The sequence below is a fragment of the Camelina sativa genome, chromosome 14, assembly GCF_000633955.1.
Source record: "Camelina sativa cultivar DH55 chromosome 14, Cs, whole genome shotgun sequence".
Taxonomy (NCBI): domain Eukaryota; kingdom Viridiplantae; phylum Streptophyta; class Magnoliopsida; order Brassicales; family Brassicaceae; genus Camelina; species Camelina sativa.
Window position 1 is genome coordinate 1,008,850 of NC_025698.1, and position 19,134 is coordinate 1,027,983.

At 39.4% G+C, this 19,134-nt stretch overlaps 3 protein-coding genes and 1 pseudogene across 6 annotated transcripts; 2 read left to right on the forward strand and 2 right to left on the reverse strand.

Annotated features, from left to right (window-relative positions):
* On the forward strand, positions 1,188-5,947 carry LOC104738808 (methylcrotonoyl-CoA carboxylase subunit alpha, mitochondrial). 2 transcript variants are annotated; one of them, XM_010459018.2, is made up of 16 exons: positions 1,188-1,635; positions 1,804-1,925; positions 2,047-2,194; positions 2,376-2,513; positions 2,827-2,922; positions 3,008-3,067; positions 3,381-3,473; positions 3,557-3,668; positions 3,854-3,958; positions 4,036-4,172; positions 4,355-4,589; positions 4,675-4,835; positions 4,967-5,080; positions 5,189-5,434; positions 5,541-5,637; positions 5,735-5,947. In XM_010459018.2, the coding sequence occupies exons 1-16, from the start codon at positions 1,282-1,284 to the stop codon at positions 5,737-5,739; spliced, it is 2,223 nt and encodes a 740-aa protein (XP_010457320.1). In that variant the 5' UTR covers positions 1,188-1,281; the 3' UTR covers positions 5,740-5,947. The 2 variants fall into 2 exon arrangements, with proteins under 2 accessions (XP_010457320.1, XP_010457321.1); XM_010459019.2 differs by lacking the exon at positions 5,735-5,947 and having other exon boundaries at positions 5,541-5,642.
* On the reverse strand, positions 5,827-7,589 carry LOC104738806 (pentatricopeptide repeat-containing protein At1g03100, mitochondrial-like). Its single transcript, XM_010459017.2, has 3 exons — positions 6,976-7,589; positions 6,884-6,911; positions 5,827-6,707 (listed from the first exon to the last, which is right to left on the reverse strand). Exons 1-3 carry the CDS (start codon positions 7,571-7,573, stop codon positions 5,948-5,950), a joined length of 1,386 nt encoding a protein of 461 aa, XP_010457319.1. The 5' UTR covers positions 7,574-7,589; the 3' UTR covers positions 5,827-5,947.
* LOC104738805 lies at positions 8,038-10,772 on the reverse strand. 3 transcript variants are annotated; one of them, XM_010459016.2, is made up of 10 exons: positions 10,662-10,772; positions 10,177-10,445; positions 9,887-10,090; positions 9,639-9,778; positions 9,278-9,518; positions 8,984-9,184; positions 8,769-8,893; positions 8,506-8,577; positions 8,296-8,401; positions 8,038-8,203 (listed from the first exon to the last, which is right to left on the reverse strand). In XM_010459016.2, exons 2-10 carry the CDS (start codon positions 10,421-10,423, stop codon positions 8,181-8,183), a joined length of 1,359 nt encoding a protein of 452 aa, XP_010457318.1. In that variant the 5' UTR covers positions 10,424-10,445; positions 10,662-10,772; the 3' UTR covers positions 8,038-8,180. The 3 variants fall into 3 exon arrangements, with proteins under 3 accessions (XP_010457318.1, XP_019091676.1, XP_019091675.1); XM_019236131.1 differs by having other exon boundaries at positions 10,177-10,483; positions 10,662-10,767; XM_019236130.1 differs by having other exon boundaries at positions 10,565-10,767.
* LOC104743130 lies at positions 16,209-19,125 on the forward strand (annotated as a pseudogene).

A 19,134-nucleotide genomic window follows, 5' to 3' on the forward strand; every position in this document is an offset into this window, starting at 1 on the left:
CGGAGTTACGTTGTTCATCATGACTTCTTTTTTTTTTTTTTTTATGTAAAAAAAATCAGTATATATACAAAGTAGTACAACATATGTTGGCTTACCGTTAATTAATGTGTACTGTATTGTTTGAGTTACCCCATCGAATCATTTCATTCAGCTTTCTGATAAATTATCACAAGATTGAAATATGAGAGAAGGTCAACACTAATTTAAATTTACAAGAATTATGTAAATCATGACTTGACATATGCATGCTTTTTGGTGTTTGGTATTGCATTACTTCTTTGATACAACTTATGTCATCCTTTTTCTTTTTGTTACCAAACCAGACGCAACCGAAGATTTGAAGAAACGGACAAATATATGATCTACCTATTGGAACACAATTAGGGTGTCTGAGTCTGACTTTTAAGCATCACAAAACGGTTTTATTATATATGTTTACATAACGTTTCGAGTGAGTTACGATTCATTACTTGTATAACTAATAAATCAACAGCGTGACTTCAAATCAATTGTATCCCTCGAGTTTATTAGAATAATATACATGTTCGGTTGCCAATATTGAATTTAATAAAAAAAGGTGTGTGTGTGTGTGTTTATTTTCTTAATGTTATTGTTATTGTCGGTTCTAGAGGAAGTCTGCAAAACAAAAATAAATGAATTAGATGAGTCAACACTCAACAGCCACCTACCTAACTACAACACACTTTAATTGTTCCAGCTCCCCCAAATATTAGTAGCAGTAAGTACATTATATTTATTTGTTCAGGAATCATTTATAATTATCCCTCCATATGCGTTTCACATTATCAAAGTTGATCCTATATTAAACTCTGAAGTGAAATTAAAAAACACACAACATCAATGCTATTTATATCGATAATTCAAAATTAATAATATTTCAAAATGCCCAAAAACAATAAAAAAATCGAAGCCTGTAAGCCCATAATTGAAACAAAGCCTTATGCCTATGCTTCGAGAACAATAGGCTCATTAGAAAATATGGAAGCCTATAAGTAAGCCCATGATTGTAGCGATAGGGTAAAGACGCAACGCAAGCGGCACATCAGACGCATATCCATTTAGACGACCAACCATGATAAAGTGTGCCACGTCACTATTCATCTTGATTAGTTTTTACCAAAATGACCAAAAAGCCCCTCGCTATATCGTTTTTTATCTTCGCACTACAAAACACACGCGACACAACCAACGTGTAGTTGCTGAGTCACACTTGTGTTTTTTTTTTCTTCTCCACTCGGAAGAGTTTCGAAATCGAGATCAATGTCGATGATGACGGTGTGGGCACTTCGCCGTAATGTTCGCCGGAAAAGTTACTCGATTCTCGTTAGATATATATCCGGCTCCGCATCTTTTGGAGGAGGAGCTTTGATTAAGCCTAACGAGCGGTGTATCGAGAAGATTCTGGTGGCGAACAGAGGCGAGATTGCTTGCCGGATCATGAGAACGGCGAAGCGTTTAGGGATTCAGACCGTTGCTGTTTACAGTGACGCTGATAGAGATTCACTCCATGTGAAGTCTGCAGACGAAGCGGTACGGATTGGCCCGCCCTCGGCTCGGCTCAGCTACCTCAGTGGTGCGACTATCATGGAGGCAGCGGCTCGGACTGGTGCGCAGGTGTGATTTTTTGGTTAGTCTATTATTTTAGTTCCAAAGTTAGTTGAATAGGAGAACCAAATTTCTAAAAATTGGAACTTGAAGTTGAAAGTGTTACTTTTTTTTTATGCGTGATAAAAAAATCGTTGTCTTGTATAGTTCTGATGTCGTCTTTTGAATTATGACTAGGCGATACACCCTGGATATGGGTTCTTATCAGAAAGTTCGGACTTTGCTCAACTCTGTGAAGATTCAGGTTTAACATTCATTGGACCTCCAGCATCTGCAATTAGAGACATGGGTGATAAGAGGTACCAATCGTTACAGCCTTCCTATTATTACTACATGCTTCTTTCTTTGCGCCAGCTGTTTTTTTTTTTTTGTCTTTGAATAATTTGTGACGACGTGTCCCTCATGGGGTATTTAATTCAGTGCATCCAAGAGGATAATGGGAGCTGCCGGAGTTCCTCTCGTGCCTGGATATCATGGCCATGAGCAAGATATTGATCATATGAAGTCAGAAGCTGAAAAGATTGGATACCCTATTATAATCAAGCCAACACATGGAGGTGGGGGCAAGGTATGTTATGAATTACGACATCGATTTTGTCCAATACAAGGCTTGTTATAATAGTCAAAGTACTCTGGAAGAATGGTTTATTGTTTTTTGTAAGTGGCGGAAATACAGTAATATTGGCCAATAAGTTTGATACCCTTTTTAACATATTGGTTTTGAAGTTAAGTAAAGCTTTTGTTTTTAGGGAATGAGGATAGTGCAAAGTGGGAAGGATTTTGCTGACTCGTTTTTAGGGGCACAACGTGAAGCTGCTGCTTCTTTTGGCGTTAACACTATTCTTCTTGAGAAATACATCACTCGACCAAGGCATATAGAAGTCCAGGTAGTTCGTCGTGAAATTCCATATTCTGTTTCTTATCTTATATAATAGCCATGAATATATTGCTCATTGCCATGATATCCAGGAAAAATATCGATAATTGTTATTATATCTTCTTTTATGGCGCATTGAAACCAATTTATTGTTATTGTGTATAACTTTGGTTTAAAACATCAACTTCTATTACTACTGCCTTGTCCTGTTTAAGTTATATATGGATCAAGTTGTATTTTGTTGGCTTACAGTAACTGTTTCTGGCTCTTTCACTATTCATAGCATCTTAATTAAGTTTCATTCGGTGTTCCACTGCTTTTAGATATTTGGTGACAAACATGGAAATGTTCTTCATCTATACGAAAGGGATTGCAGTGTGCAAAGAAGACACCAAAAGATTATCGAAGAAGCTCCTGCGGTAATGACTGTATTTCTTTCCTATTATATTTATATCTTTTCCAGCATAAATTGATGTGGTTCTGATTGTCACTCTGCTGGTGCAGCCTAATATATCTGAAAACTTCCGCGCAAACTTAGGCCAAGCTGCTGTCTCTGCTGCACGGGTATTCCTTTAAATTCTGCTTTCATCTTTACAGATTTAATGGTTTTTAGCAAGAAATCTTAGTAAAAAACGTTTCATTACTCTGTTCTGTATATCGCATTCATTCATAGTAGTAGACTGTATGGCCCATGTGTCTCTCTTTTATTTATTTTATGTTGTGCATTACTAATATTTGATCATGAGTCTTTTTGATGTGTAGTCTTTTGAAACCTCTCCTTGATGTGTAGTCTTTTGAAACCTCTTCTTGCTAATCTATCTTTCACTTCAACTTCCACAAGAAGCGCTTATATTCTGTTACCTTCTGATATTTAAAGGCAGTTGGATATTACAACGCTGGGACGGTGGAGTTTATTGTTGACACAGAGTCTGATCAATTTTATTTTATGGAAATGAACACCCGTCTACAGGTGCTTCTTTAATCTGTATGTTCATTAAATTTAACTCAATAAACATTTGGCTATCCAAAGGAACACTGATAAATCCTTCTTAGGTTGAACATCCTGTAACTGAGATGATTGTTGGTCAAGATCTTGTGGAATGGCAAATTCGGGTTGCCAATGGGGAACCTCTCCCCATAAGCCAATCCGAGATGCCACTGTCAGGTATCGCTCTTCCTTCTAGAAATAAATGGAACATGTTTTTTTTGGTTTACTCTCACCTGTTATTCTGTATTGAATCAATGATTGTTCAAGATACTACTTGTGGCGTAAAAAAATCTGCACAACAGTTTCGTGAAAGTATATCTATTAATTCTTTATTTTGATTCGCATATGTATTCTCTTGGCAGGTCATGCCTTTGAGGCCAGGATATATGCTGAAAATGTTCCAAAAGGATTTCTTCCTGCAACTGGGGTCCTCAATCATTATCGCCCTGTTGCAGTCTCACCATCAGGTGAAGTACAAAATTGTGTATACAAATGTTTCTGTCCTCTTGTTAAACTCTTTCATCTTGGAATTTGCCTCTAACAGTTCGGGTTGAAACTGGAGTTGAGCAAGGAGACACTGTTAGCATGCACTATGATCCTATGATTGCAAAGCTTGTTGTCTGGGGAGGTAATCGTGGCGAAGCTTTAGTGAAACTGAAGGATTGCTTGTCTAACTTTCAGGTACATTCCCTTAGACCCCGTAAAAATATTTTGGTGCTCTCTGCAGTGGCTAGTTATACTTCAGCACAACTATAATTTGTCAACGCCTTATGGTTCCATTTTTCTTAAGAGATTATTTATCTTGCACATCGCTTCTTAGCTACCACAATAGTTCAGTAATTACATGGTATCTTTGTTGGCAGGTAGCAGGTGTACCTACAAACATTAATTTCCTTCAAAAACTTGCTAGTCATAAGGAGTTTGCAGTGGGAAATGTCGAAACTCATTTTATTGAGCACCATAGAAGTGATCTGTTTGCTGATGAAAGCAATCAAGCTGCAGCAGAAGTGGCATACAAAGCAGTTAAGCATAGTGCAGCATTGGTGGCTGCTTGTGTCCCCGCAATCGAGCATTCTGCTTGGAATGAAAGTAATCATGGTCAGTTCACATGAGTCTAGTTTCTTCTTCACCAGTTACGTGACTCCTGAGCATGCTTTAATTTATTATGTGTAAACTCATCCAGGGAAACTTCCATCGATATGGTATTCTCATCCTCCTTTTAGGGTCCATCATGAAGCCAAACAAACCATTGAGCTCGAGTGGAATAATGAATACGAGGGAGCTGGTTCTAACCTAGTATCACTCGGTGTAATATATCAAAAAGATGGAAGCTATCTCATTCAGGTTTTTAACTCACTTTAAATTCTTTTTGGAAAAGAAAACGCTGAACCCCATTGCTGTCTTATATACATTAAATTTATGAGTCATAATCTATAGTTGGGATTCTGATGGTTTGACAATATTCCACGAAACAGGAAGACAATGATTCTCCAAGTTTAGAAGTCCGGGTAACTCGAGCAGGAAAGTGCGATTTTAGAGTTGAAGCTGCCGGATTGAGCATGAACGTTAGTCTAGCCACATACTTGAAGGTAAATCATTAGCATCATGTTCAACCAACTCCTCATAGAGTCACAACTTTATCTCATGCCCTTTCTGTCTCTCTCGTAATTGCTGCTTATGATGTGTTTTGGTAACAGGAGGGTTATAAACACATCCATATATGGCATGGTGCAGAACACCATCAATTCAAGCAGAAGGTAGGAATCAAATTCTCTGAAGATGAAGAAGGTGTTCAACACAGAACCAGCTCCGAAACATCATCACACCCTCCAGGAACCATTGTGGCCCCCATGGCCGGATTAGTAGTCAAGGTCCTTGTCGAAAACGAAGCTAAAGTAGATCAAGGTCAACCTGTATTAGTCCTGGAGGCAATGAAGATGGAGGTTAGTATACAAACCTCTTCATATACCCCGCAACCATGTATATACCATAAATATAAGAAACAGTAAAGTAATTATCGTTTTATTCTTGTCCTACTTGGTGGTTCAGCACGTTGTGAAAGCCCCATCCTCTGGAAGCATACAGGGCCTCAAAGTTAAAGCAGGCCAACAGGTTTCAGATGGTAGTGCTCTATTCAGGATCAAAGGTTAGCTGTAACTTAGTACTAACTTTTTTCTCCTTTACACATTCATATCATCCTTTGAGAATTACAACCAACTCCACCAGTTTCACAATCTTTGCAGGATAAATAACATGATTTGCGATTGATGAAAACTCTTCTACTGGCTTACTGGAAACCTGAACTAATAAGCGTTTGGGTGTGTATGTAAACCAAAATCTTACAAAAGATAAATAAATCCAAAGCTTTATCAATGTTTAAGCTGCCTCTGTATAGATCTTTGCAGCTCTAGATGATGGTAAGTTATAAATATACAAAATGGTGTTTACATTCATAATCAAGATAGCCCGAGCCATTTCTTGAATACTAAACCAGCTTCTCTCTTCTTGAGCTGAGACTCGCTCTGAACATTTGGAGCTTTGCCTTTATAAGCAGTCTTGTGATACTTCAAGAAGAGCATCCGATAATTGTACTTATCAACAAACATATTCCTTTTCTCCATCATCTCCACAACTTCATTAGCCCGCGAGAAAAATCCGCCTCTAACAAACGTGTAGAGCACCGCATCGAGCAACTCTTGATCAAACCTCATCAATGAAGTAGCTGCGGCTATGGACTTCATTTCTCCCCATAGCTCAGTGACCTCTGTGTATTTACTCCCTATGGCTGCATACCCTGTGACCATAGAATGAAAAGTTTGAGCATTTGGCGAATGCCCAAGACTTCTCATCCTCGTTAACGCCTTCTCTGCATCTTGCATCAAACCTTTCTTGCTAAAGAAATGGATCACATTGTTCCAATCATGAACACCAGCATCCAAACTCTGCCCTTCTCTGATTTCTCTCAAGAGTTTGGACATAAGTCCCGCCTCTGCGTTTCCTTCACATCCCTTTAAGAGCTTCTCGAACTGCTGATTGCCGCCTCTCGGTATCTTCGCCTCTTTCATTTCCTTGAACACATTGAGAGCTCCATGAGTATCGTTCTGAATCACTTGAGACTGGATTAAAGCTTCATAACAGCTTGAGTCTAATTGAATCCCTGCCTTTTGAGCATCTCTAAGGAGTGATGTCACTTCTCTAGTTCGNAGCATCCAAACTCTGCCCTTCTCTGATTTCTCTCAAGAGTTTGGACATAAGTCCCGCCTCTGCGTTTTGCTTCACATCCCTTTAAGAGCTTCTCGAACTGCTGATTGCCGCCTCTCGGTATCTTCGCCTCTTTCATTTCCTTGAACACATTGAGAGCTCCATGAGTATCGTTCTGAATCACTTGAGACTGGATTAAAGCTTCATAACAGCTTGAGTCTAATTGAATCCCTGCCTTTTGAGCATCTCTAAGGAGTGATGTCACTTCCCTAGTTCGAAGAACCGGTTCTTATCCCAGCCATACGCATCTCATCTAGTAGATCATGCGCCTGATCCAACATTCCTAGGGAAATACAAGCGTTGATAACATTCACCAGCATCGAGTTATCACTAGAAACAGGGGAGTCTTCATGTTCTGCCTTTAACAGAAACTCTGCTAACTCTTTCATCTTTCCACTTTCCAGAAATGCCTTTGCTAATTTCACATAAATCTCTTCCGTCGGCTGCAGAACACCGCGTTTGGAGGTAATCAATTTGACCTGTACATGTAACTTAGCCAACAATGCACCAAGAACATCCTTTGCCTCAGCTTCAAGATTCAAAAACTTCCTGTCTCTAGAGAACTGATCATAAGGAATCATACTGTGATTAGAAACCACTTTAATTTCGGGAATATCGTGTTCATTAACCTCTGATCCTTTTCCAGATACTTTTTTGAGATCCAATCTATCATCATCTGCAGTATCAAATCCAAGAATGGCGGCTCCAAGTGAGTTCCTTGCTACCTTTCCTCTTCTAGGCAGTGCCTTACTGATATCGTCTCTTGCACATTCCGTACAACACAAATCCGAGACTGACTTAAAGGTAATGTCTGAAATCATTGGTATAGTTTCAAAGAAAGAAGAAGCATCAGTTACGGAATCAACTCAACATTGGCGTAAAAATTGGCAAGATTTGACAAGGAATATGTTAAACAGCGAGTACTTTTTTCTTAGAAGAAATCTTTGGTTAGAGAAAATCGGGGCCTGTAAACCGAGCTACGTGTTGGGACAATGAGATCGAAACAATCGAGAGATACAATGAGTTATCTATCCATGACACCGCTTGTACAGAACGAGACAAGTCATCTTGTGTTTATGCACAGATATGAAATTTGATTTACATTTTATTTTACACAGCTTCAACAAGACAAAAGTGATCAGCAAACCAAATCTCTGTTGTTTAATTTTATTTTCCTGTTATTGTGGGAGGAGCTCTAGTATTGCCGGCAATACAATCAAACATTCAAAACTTTACTGTTCTACTTATCGATGTCAAATTATTGATAATTTGAAAAATACTCTGGTTAACAATATCGGATCTCCATATATATTAATCAATAAAACGAGAATTTTAAGTAAGCATAATTATTATTACAGTAGTTAGCTAATTTGCCGCTAGGAGTAGAACAAATCATGTTTTATTCTTCTTCACGTCTTCCGTTTGTCCTCAGTTTGCTTGTAATATTTTTCCTACAATGTGTCAATGTCATTATTAGTTATCAACAATTAAACCCAAAAATTCGAAAGAAGAAATCTTAACGTTTTCAGATATCAAAACTTGCCTTCCGTTGCTTCTTGTACAGATAAGCAAGGGACCACAGCTCCGGCTACAACCATGTTTTTCCCAACATGGTTGATATTATGCCCAGCATGCGAAGATGTCTTGTCCTAAAAACCAAATCCACACAGGGTCACATTTAGGCAAAAAAAAAAAAAAAGGAAACTACTTGCGGTAAGATGTTTTCAAGCAGTGTGATTGATTCCTCACTCACCATGGTGGAAGCATAACCCGAAAGAGAATCAAGGGGAGCCTCATCTGCGGATTCAACTGCATCCTCGTTCATCTGCTTGAAAATCATATGCACATGCATCCAGTCGAAAAAATAACATGGGGTCAAATTTAGGTTTGTATACTACAACTGAGAAAAGAAACTACTTGTGGCAAGAGCTTGTTAGACTCAAAAACAGTTTGACAATGACAAAATAAATTAATACAACAAGTAAGTCATCTGGTTAGGATGGAATTCTTAAGTACCTCCAGTTTATGTTCTCGACTTTTAAGATGCTTAATGAAATTTTCAAAGCCTTGGCCAGAAATATCATCGCATACTGAGCAAACCCAAGAGGCATGTTCGCCCGTTTCCTCAAATTCCCCTGAATCTGTGGGGGAAAAAAAAAGAGTAGCTAATTCAGCAACAGAGATATATGCTGGATATTACAATAACACAGTGAGAGGAGAGAAACACACACCTTCTAGAATAAATCTTTGCCAGAGGGACTCTGAATAAGGAGCATGGCATGGAAACGGCTGAATAATGTTGTATCCAAACTTTTGTAGAAAGTCAATAATATCGCCTAAGAATGGTGAATAGGGGCATATGACCATCATATTAGATGGAGGTTTATTGCCAAAGGTCCACAGAAACATAACGTGCATTGTGTCATCGGAATCTGTTTGAGAAACAAAAGACTTGAGTATGTCGACTGTCTATTCATCAAGACATTACTGTAGGTAGGAAGGCAAAAGGATGAGGAGATACTAACCGTAGGAGACGTGATTAAGAACGATTCCAGAGGAAGAGACCGCTCGCAGGACATCATCAGGGATGTCAGTTAGTAGGCCAAAGGCATTGATGGTGATAGGACCAGAGTAGCCTAAGTCCGCCAAATACTGTCTGATAGTCGGACCGACCCGATGAGGATCACAGCCAGCGGGAACAGGACAACTCGTGATGTCCCAAAAGACCGTTGTTGCAGCCACAGCGTGGTTGTCGACCCAGGTAGCCTTCATAGTTCAAGATAACTAACATTGGTTAAAAAATTGGGCAAACAAAACTAAAGAAAGTGCTAGAAAACGTTTTGATACGAGAAATCTGTTTGGTATGACTAGGATATGCTTAATTACCATCAGTTCATGTTCTTCACTAGAGATATGGGTGGTGAAATCTTCAAATCCTTCGCAGAAATAATCATAGCATAGTGAGCAAAGCCAGGAGGGTGTTTCATACGTTCCATGGCACATATCCTCCTTCAGTGCGCTTGAATCTGTGGGGGAATAAAAATAAAGTAGATATAGGTTGAACCAAGAGATTTGCTTGTAAATAATACAAGCACAGAGTGAGAGAAAGGACAAACACACACACAGTACTGCACCTTTCAGAAGGAAGTCTTTCCAGAGGGATTCAGGATTAGGAGAATCATATGGACACAGCTCAAAAATATTGTATCCAGAATAAAGAGGCTTTCTAAGGACATGAGGGAAGATAGACGCATGGGAGGATATGAGCATCATATTAGCTGGAGGTGGAAAACTTCTGGTCCACTCATACATAGTTCCCAAAATGCCTTCGGAACCTCCTGTTTCAACCAGAAAAAAAAAAAACTTAAAAGATTAAGACTCTCTCTATTCATCGTCAAGGAAAGAGGAAGAGAAGATAACTAACCCAAGGGGACGTTGTTAAGAACGATTCCAGTGGAATAGACCGCTTGCAGGACTTCTTCAGAGACCTCTGCTAGTAGGCCAATGGCAATGATGGTGAGAGGACCAGAGTAGCCTAAATTCTTCAAATACCGTTTAATGCAGGGAGCGACCAGACGAGCATCATATTCAGGGGGCACCGGACACGTCAAGACGTCCCAAAACACCGCTGTTTCCGCCACAGCTTCCTCCTGCGTCGCCTTCTTCATCATTCCAGACGACTTTCTTATAAACCTAACGAAGATACCCAAATATTAAAAATTTGGGAAAATCTTTAAAATTGGGAAATCAAAATCAGATAAAGTAGAGAGAGAGAGAGAGAAGAAGAAGACTCTAAAATTACACATCTTCACCGTTTCGAGATAGTTGTATGGGCTATGCGATAATGTTCTCCAACTCTAAAAGTGTAAACTCTCTAAGAATAAGTTAGATCGGGGCGAGAATTTTTACCTAAGAGATGAGCAGAGCTGTTGGATCTCGATATCTGCTAGGGTTTCGAAATCCTTGATCGAAGAGGATTGGTGTGTTATTGGGTGTACGATTGAGTTTTAGTTTACATTTGGGGTTTAGTGTACCATCAATTTAAATTTTCAAAATTAAACCCTACACTCTAAATACTAAATTCTTTCGCTTCAAAACTATATTCTAAATGTTAAATATGGAATTCAAACCTAAAAAGTAAATTTAAAAGTTAATTTAAAATATTGTAATGTGTCAAATAATGCTATTTTTTGTACCATTTAAGTTTGGTGTACCTTTTGAGTTTGGTGTACCAACTAAGTTTAATGTACTATCTTGGTTTTGTGTACTATCTAGTATAAATAAATAAAATTCTACGACCTTAAAAATCATTTTCTTGTGTTTGTGTTATTTTTAGAAAATAAAAAATTTATGGTTTTTCGAAACAAAACTTAAAGCGTGGTATTTTAAAATTAATATCAAAGTGAAGCACAAACATAAACTACTAAGAGGCAAAGGCCTCAACCATTCTCTCTAATATGTGTACAAAGGGAAATTTTTGTTGGAATGTGCGGAGATTTAATATATCTATCCATCGGAGTGGATTTAATAAATGGTATAAGGCTAATAAGCCCATTTTTTGGAGGTCTTATAGAGACTCATGTTAAACAACCCAAGGATCAGAAGTTTATATATGCGCTTCTTCCTGGTTGGTCTTTTGATTCGATTTATGCTTTCTCGGAACTTGGAAAAATTTGGGTGGTGTGGGATCCTACTGTTTAGGTGGTGGTTGTTGCTAAAACGTAACAAATGATTACGTGCGAGGTGTTATTGCCTGGTTCACAGTGTTGGATAGTTGTCTCAGTGATCCATGCAGCTACGAGGAGGATAAATGTAATGAGTTATGGTCTGACTTAGTTGTGTTGGGTACTTCTCAGTTTGTGGGTGATCGTCCATGGTTGGTTCTTGGCGACTTTAATCAAACCCTTCATCCTCAAGAGCATTCGCAGCTGGCTTCACTAAACATTGACAGAAGAACCAGAAATTTTCGAAGCTGCCTCATAGATGCAGAACGGTCTGATCTGGTATATAAGGGGAACGTCTTCACCTGGTGGAACAAGTGTTCATCTAGGTCAGTGGCAAAAAAGCTTGATCGTATCATGGTAAATGACAGCTGGAGACTCCAGTTCCCTTCATCGTTTGGCATATTTGGTGAACCAGATCTCTCTGATCATGCTTCTTGTGCGGTCGTTTTGGAGGAGGTCCCTAATCGAGGTAAAAAGCCATTCAAGTTCTTCAACTTTCTTCTTAAAAACCTGGAGTTTCTGAACATAGTCAGAGATAAGTGGTAATCTCTCAATGTATTGGGCTCGGCTATGTTTAGAATTTCTAAAAAGCTGAAGTCCGTTAAAAAGCCAATAAAAGAATTTAGCAGGAGCAACTACTCTGACCTGGAAAAGCGAACCAAGGAGGCTCATGACTTGTTGTTGAGCTACCAATCCCTTACACTTGCTGACCCTTCCATCTCAAATGCGGTTCAGGAGCTTGAAGCTCAGCGCAAATGGCAGATCTTATAAGCTGCAGAGGAAAGCTTCTTCCTCCAGAGATCCAGAGTTTTATGGTTTGCAGAAGGGGACAGTAATACCAGCTACTTCCACCGCATGGCTGACACCAGGAAATCCATCAATACGATATGCTCCCTCTATGACGTAAATGGGGTAGAGATCGACTCGCAAGACGACATTGTGGAACACTGTGCAGAGTATTTCAAATCCCTTCTTGGTGCAGAGATTGGGCCGTCTATGCTCGAGCAGGATGACATGAACCTTCTCTTAACTTATCGATGTTCTCAAGAACAAATCAGGGAGCTGGAACGCTTGTTTACAAATGAAGAAATTAAAGATTCTTCTCGCTTCCGAGAAACAAAACTTGTGGTCCGGACGGCTTCTCTAAAGAATTTTTTCGAGAATCTTGGAGTGCCTTAGGAGCTGAAGTTACTTAGGCAGTTGTGAATTTTTTTACATCAGGCAAGCTACTAAAGCAATGGAACGCCACTACTTTAGTCCTTATCCCCAAGACACTGAATGCCTCGACCACTGCTGACTTTAGACCTATCTCCCGCCTAAACACTCTATACAAAGTCATAGCCAAACTCCTAACAAACAGACTACAGAAGCTGCTCTCTGTTGTCATATCGCCGGCTCAATCTGCGTTCCTCCCTGGTAGATCCTTGGCTGAGAACGTATTGCTTGCTACTGAGATGGTTCATGGATATAACTGGAGGAACATCTCCCCTCGGGGTATACTTAAGGCTGACCTCCGCAAAGCCTTCAACACAGTTAGGTGGGACTTTGTCATTGCTGCCATGAGAGCTCTTGCCATTCCCAAAAGATTCATAAACTGGGTCCACCAATGCATCTCCACAGTCTCCTTCTCGATAGCAATAAATAGTTGTAGTGGTGGTTTCTTCAAAAGCACTCAAGGGTTACGACAGGGTGATCCCATCTCGTCCTACCTCTTTGTCCTTGCAATGGAGGTCTTCTCAAAGCTACTCCACTTGCGATTTGCAGCAGGGTATGTTCATTACCATCCAAAGGCTTCAGATCTTGATATTTCCCATCTGATGTTTGTCGATGACGTGATGATATTCTTTGATGAAGGCAGCTCTTCTCTCCATGGAATATGTGAAACGCTCGATGACTTTGCCTCTTGGTCAGGCTTAAAAGTAAACAAGGATAAAAGCCAACTCGTCCTCGCTAGTCAGGTTCAAGCTGAGTCTACAGTCGCTGCAGCCTACGGTTTTCCTTTAGGCACCCTACCAATCAGGTATTTGGGCCTTCCTCTAATGTCCAAGAATCTACGCTTAGCTGAATACGGCCCTTTCCTTCAAAAGATCACCACCAGATTCAGAGCTTGGGCTCACAAGTCCTTGTCTTTTGCTGCCGTGTCCAACTAATTGTCTCGGTTATCTTCGGGTTCATCAACTTTTGGATGTCAACTTTCATCCTCCCAAAAGGCTGTATCAAGAAAATTGAGAGTCTTTGTCAAAGATTCTTATGGTCCGGGAACATTGAAGAAGGAAAACCTGCTAAGGTCCCGTCGGAGGCTATGTGTTTGCCCAAAAGTGAAGGGGGTCTTGGTTTCCGGCGCCTCACCAACTGGAACAAGACACTTATTCTGAGACTTACTTGGCGGCTATTTGAGAGAAACGGTTCCATCTGGGCTGCTTGGCACCACCATCACCACATCAAAAGGAGATCCTTCTGGGAGTTAGTTGTTTCCCCTTCTGATACATGGTCATGGAAGACGCTTCTAGGATTGAGGACCTTAGCGGAGCAGTTTATTAAAGCCCGCATGCGCAACGGGTTAACAGTCTCTTTTTGGTATGATAGTTGGACATCTCTTGGTCCTCTTATCAAGAATTTAGGAGACATTGGTTCTAGACCCCTAAGAATTCCCTTGAACGCTAAGGTTGCCGAAGGTTGTACCGATGAAGGATGGATTCTCCCCTTGTCTAGATCAGACACTGCACTTACCATTCACAACCATATCTGCTCGAAGTCAGTCCCTACACCTGACTTGACCGAGGACTACTACGTGTGGTCTGTTGATGATGTTGTTTGCCAAGGTTTTTCAACAGCTAGGACTTGGGATGCCGTTCGACCAAGAGACACAACTAAAGACTGGATACCTTTTGTATGGTTCAAAGGTGTTATCCCTAAGCTTGCTTTCCAAATGTGGGTTACCCACCTTGATAGGCTTCCTACTCATCAACGATTAGCCGCTTGGGGGAAAACTAGTTCTGCAGAATGTATTCTATACACAATTGAGACTGAACCGCAGGACCACCTGATGCTCTCTTGTGAGTTTTCCTCTCAGCTTTGGAGGTGGGTTTTCGGCAGGATCTGTCCTCGTCAAAGGCTCTTTTCCTCCTGGTCTGAGCTTCTATCTTGGACACGACACTCTTCCTTGTCTGCTCCATCCCTGCTCAGGAAAGTGATCGCCCAAGTTCTCGTTTATAACATCTGGAAGCAACGGAACAACCTCCTCCACAATGCGCAAAGATTGCTTCCCCAACTCATCTTCAAGATCATCCACCGAGAGCTCCGCAACATCATCACCGCAAGAAGGCAAAGGAAGCACTGACAAAAGCTAATGCTTCTTTGGATCCGTTAATCCACCCATTTGTTTTCCTCTCCATATAGCAGCTTTGTTTTATTATTTTGCTTCAGCTGCTAATTGTGTAGGTTTAACTTTTGTAAAACTTTTTTTCATTACCTAATGATATTTACATATTTAACAAAAAAAAAGTAATAATATCTCAAAATCGAAATTATAACCAAAAATAGAAGAAAAAATTCGATGCATGTAAAGCCCATAATTGAAACAAAGCCTTATGTTAATGCTTCGCAAACGATAGGCCCGTTAGATAATTTGGAAGCCTAGTAAGCCCATGGTACTACATAGATGCAACGCAAGCAGCACATCATACGTAGCTCTCGGTGGATGATCTTGAAGATGAGTTGCATACACTATGTACAATAGAGGTTTTGAATTATAAATTCAACTGTTAAATTCATAGAATGAGGATGTTGAAAAATGAAAAAAAATCTATGTGGATTAAACCATGTTGAATAAACAAAAATGAGGACCACTAAGACACATGATACATTATTATTGGTTGTTAAGATTCTTTATACTTTTAATTTCATCCTAACTATTTGACATTATTTATTTTATAGTAATAAAAATTTTATTTTATTTTGCTTTGCATCAAAATTTATTATTTTTTATATTCTATAAATAGAAACTTGTTTTATTTTATTTGAACATATAATAATAAAATAAAGTGTTGAATTTTATTAAACAAAATTATAAAATTATTATAATTATAAAAATTGAATAGATATTGAATTATTAGGTGAATGAAAGAGATGATGAGGTGGAGTGTTAAAAAGTAAAAAGTAAGGTGTTAGAAAAAAAACCAATGTCCATAATCTTACACGACCAACCATCCATGATAAAGTGTGCCACGTCACTATTCATCTCTGATAGTTTTTATTAAATGACCAAAAAGCCCCTCGCTATTTTGTTTTTTTTTTATCTTCGCACTACAAAACACATGACTAGCCCCTGCCCTACACTAGGGATTTAGACCGTTGCTGTGTACAGTGACGCTTATAGAGATTCTCTCCATGTGAAGTCTGCCGACGAATCGGTACGGATTGGCCCGCCCTCGGCTCGGCTCAGTTACCTCAGTGGTTCGGCTATCATGGAGGCAGCGGCTCGGACTGGTGCGCAGGTGTGATTTTTTTGGTTAGTCTATTGTTTAGTTCCAAAGACTTTAGTTGGATAGGAGAACCAAATTTCTTGAATTTGGAACTTGAAGTTGAAAGTGTTACTTTTTATGCGTTTTCTTGTATAGCTCTGATGTCGTCTTTCTGATATGGGTTCTTATCAGAAAGTTCCGACTTTGCTCAACTCTGTGAAGACTCAGGTTTAACATTCATTGGACCTCCAGCATCTGCAATTAGAGACATGGGTGATAAAAGGTACCATTACTGCCTTCCTGTTTAAGTTATATATGGATCAAGTTATGTTTTGCTGGCTTATACGTATTCATTGAGTAACTGTTTCTCTATTCATAGCATCTTAATTAAGTTTCATTCGGTGTTCCACTGCTTTTAGATATTTGGTGACAAACATGGAAATGTTCTTCATCTATACGAAAGGGATTGCAGTGTGCAAAGAAGACACCAAAAGATTATCGAAGAAGCTCCTGCGGTAATGACTGTATTTCTTTCCTATTATATTTATATCTTTTCCAGCATAAATTGATGTGGTTCTGATTGTCACTCTGCTGGTGCAGCCTAATATATCTGAAAACTTCCGCGCAAACTTAGGCCAAGCTGCTGTCTCTGCTGCACGGGTATTCCTTTAAATCCTGCTTTCATCTTTACAGATTTAATGGTTTTTAGCAAGAAGTCTTAGTAAAAAATGTTTCATTACCGTGTTCTGTGTATCGCATTCATTCATAGTACTAGACTGTATGGTCTCTATTTTCTTTATTTTATGTTGTGCATTACTAGTATTTGATCATGAGTTTTGTTTATCGAAGTTTATCATTTTTTTTAAGTTGAGTTCATTTGATGTGTGGTCTTTTGAAACCTCTTCTTGCTAGGCTATCTTTCACTTCTACTTCTACAAGAAGCGCTTATATTCTGTTACCTTCTGATATTTAAAGGCAGTTGGATATTACAATGCTGGGACGGTGGAGTTTATAGTTGACACGGAGTCTGATCAATTTTATTTTATGGAAATGAACACCCGTCTACAGGTGCTTCTTTAATCTGTATGTTCATTAAATTTAACTCAATAAACATTTGGCTATCCAAAGGAACACTGATGATCCTTCTTAGGTTGAACATCCTGTAACTGAGATGATTGTTGGTCAAGATCTTGTGGAATGGCAAATTCGGGTTGCCAATGGGGAACCTCTCCCCATAAGCCAATCCGAGATGCCACTGTCAGGTATCGCTCTTCCTCCTTGAAATAAATGGAACATGTTTCTTTTTGGTTTACTCTCACCTGTTATTCTGTATTGAATATGATTGTTCAAGATTCTACTTGTGGCGTAAAAAAATCTGCACAGCAGTTTCATGAAAGTATATCTATTAATTCTTTAGTTCGATCCGCATATGTATTATCTTGGCAGGCCATGCCTTTGAGGCCAGGATATATGTTGAAAATGTTCCAACAGGATTTCTTCCTGCAACTGGGGTCCTCAATCATTATCGCCCTGTTGCAGTCTCACCATCAGGTGAAGTACAAAATTGTGTATACAAAGGTTTTTTTTTAATAACAGGAGACACTGTTAGCATGCACTATGATGCTATGATTGCAAAGCTTGTTGTCTGGGGAGGTAATCGTGGCGAAGCTTTAGTGAAACTGAAGGATTGCTTGTCTAACTTTCAGGTACATTTCCTAAGACCCCGTAAAAATATTTTGGTTCTCTCTGCAGTGGCATAGTTCAGCACAACTATAATTTGTCAACGCCTTATGGTTCCATTTTTCTTAAGAGACTCTTTATCTTGCACATCGCTTCTTAGCTATCACAATAATTCAGTAATTACATGGTATCTTTGTTGGCAGGTAGCAGGTGTACCTACAAACATTAATTTCCTTCAAAAACTTACTAGTCATAAGGAGTTTGCAGTGGGCAATGTCGACACTCATTTTATTGAGCACCATAGGAGTGATCTGTTTGCTGATGAAAGCAATACAGCTGCAGCAGAAGTGGCATACAAAGCAGTTAAGCATAGTGCAGCATTGGTGGCTGCTTGTGTCTCCGCAATCGAGCATTCTGCTTGGAATGAAAGTATTCATGGTCAGTTCACATGAGTCTTAGTTTCTTCTTCATCAGTTACATGATTCCCGAGCATGCTTTAATTTATTATGTGTAAACTCATCCAGGGAAACTTCCATCGATATGGTATTCTCATCCTCCTTTTAGGGTCCATCATGAAGCCAAACAAACCATTGAGCTAGAGTGGAATAATGAATACGAGGGAACTGGTTCTAACCTAAGATCACTCGGTGTAATATATCAACCAGACGGAAAAGATAACTGGTTCTCATTCAGGTTGTTAACTCACTTTTAAATTCTTTTTGGAAAAGATAACGCTGAACCCCATTGCTGTCTTATATAAATTAAATTTATAATCTATAGTTGGTATTCTGATAGGAAGGCAATGATTCTCCACGTTTAGAAGTCCGGGTAACTCGAGCAGGAAAGTGCGATTTTAGAGTTGAAGCTGCCGGATTGAGCATGAACGTTAGTCTAGCCACATACTTGAAGGTAAATCATTAGCATCATGTTCAACCAAACTCCTCATAGAGTCACAGCTTTATCTCATGCCCTTTCTGTCTCTCTCGTAATTGCTGCTTATGATGTGTTTTGGTAACAGGAGGGTTATAAACACATCCATATATGGCATGGTTCAGAACACCATCAATTCAAGCAGAAGGTAGGAATCAAATTCTCTGAAGATGAAGAAGGTGTTCAACACAGAACCAGCTCCGAAACATCATCACACCCTCCAGGAACCATTGTGGCCCCCATGGCCGGATTAGTAGTCAAGGTCCTTGTCGAAAACGAAGCTAAAGTAGATCAAGGTCAACCTGTATTAGTCCTGGAGGCAATGAAGATGGAGGTTAGTATACAAACCTCTTCATATACCCCGCAACCATGTATATACCATAAATATAAGAAACAGTAAAGTAATTATCGTTTTATTCTTGTCCTACTTGGTGGTTCAGCACGTTGTGAAAGCCCCATCCTCTGGAAGCATACAGGGCCTCAAAGTTAAAGCAGGCCAACAGGTTTCAGATGGTAGTGCTCTATTCAGGATCAAAGGTTAGCTGTAACTTAGTACTAACTTTTTTCTCCTTTACACATTCATAT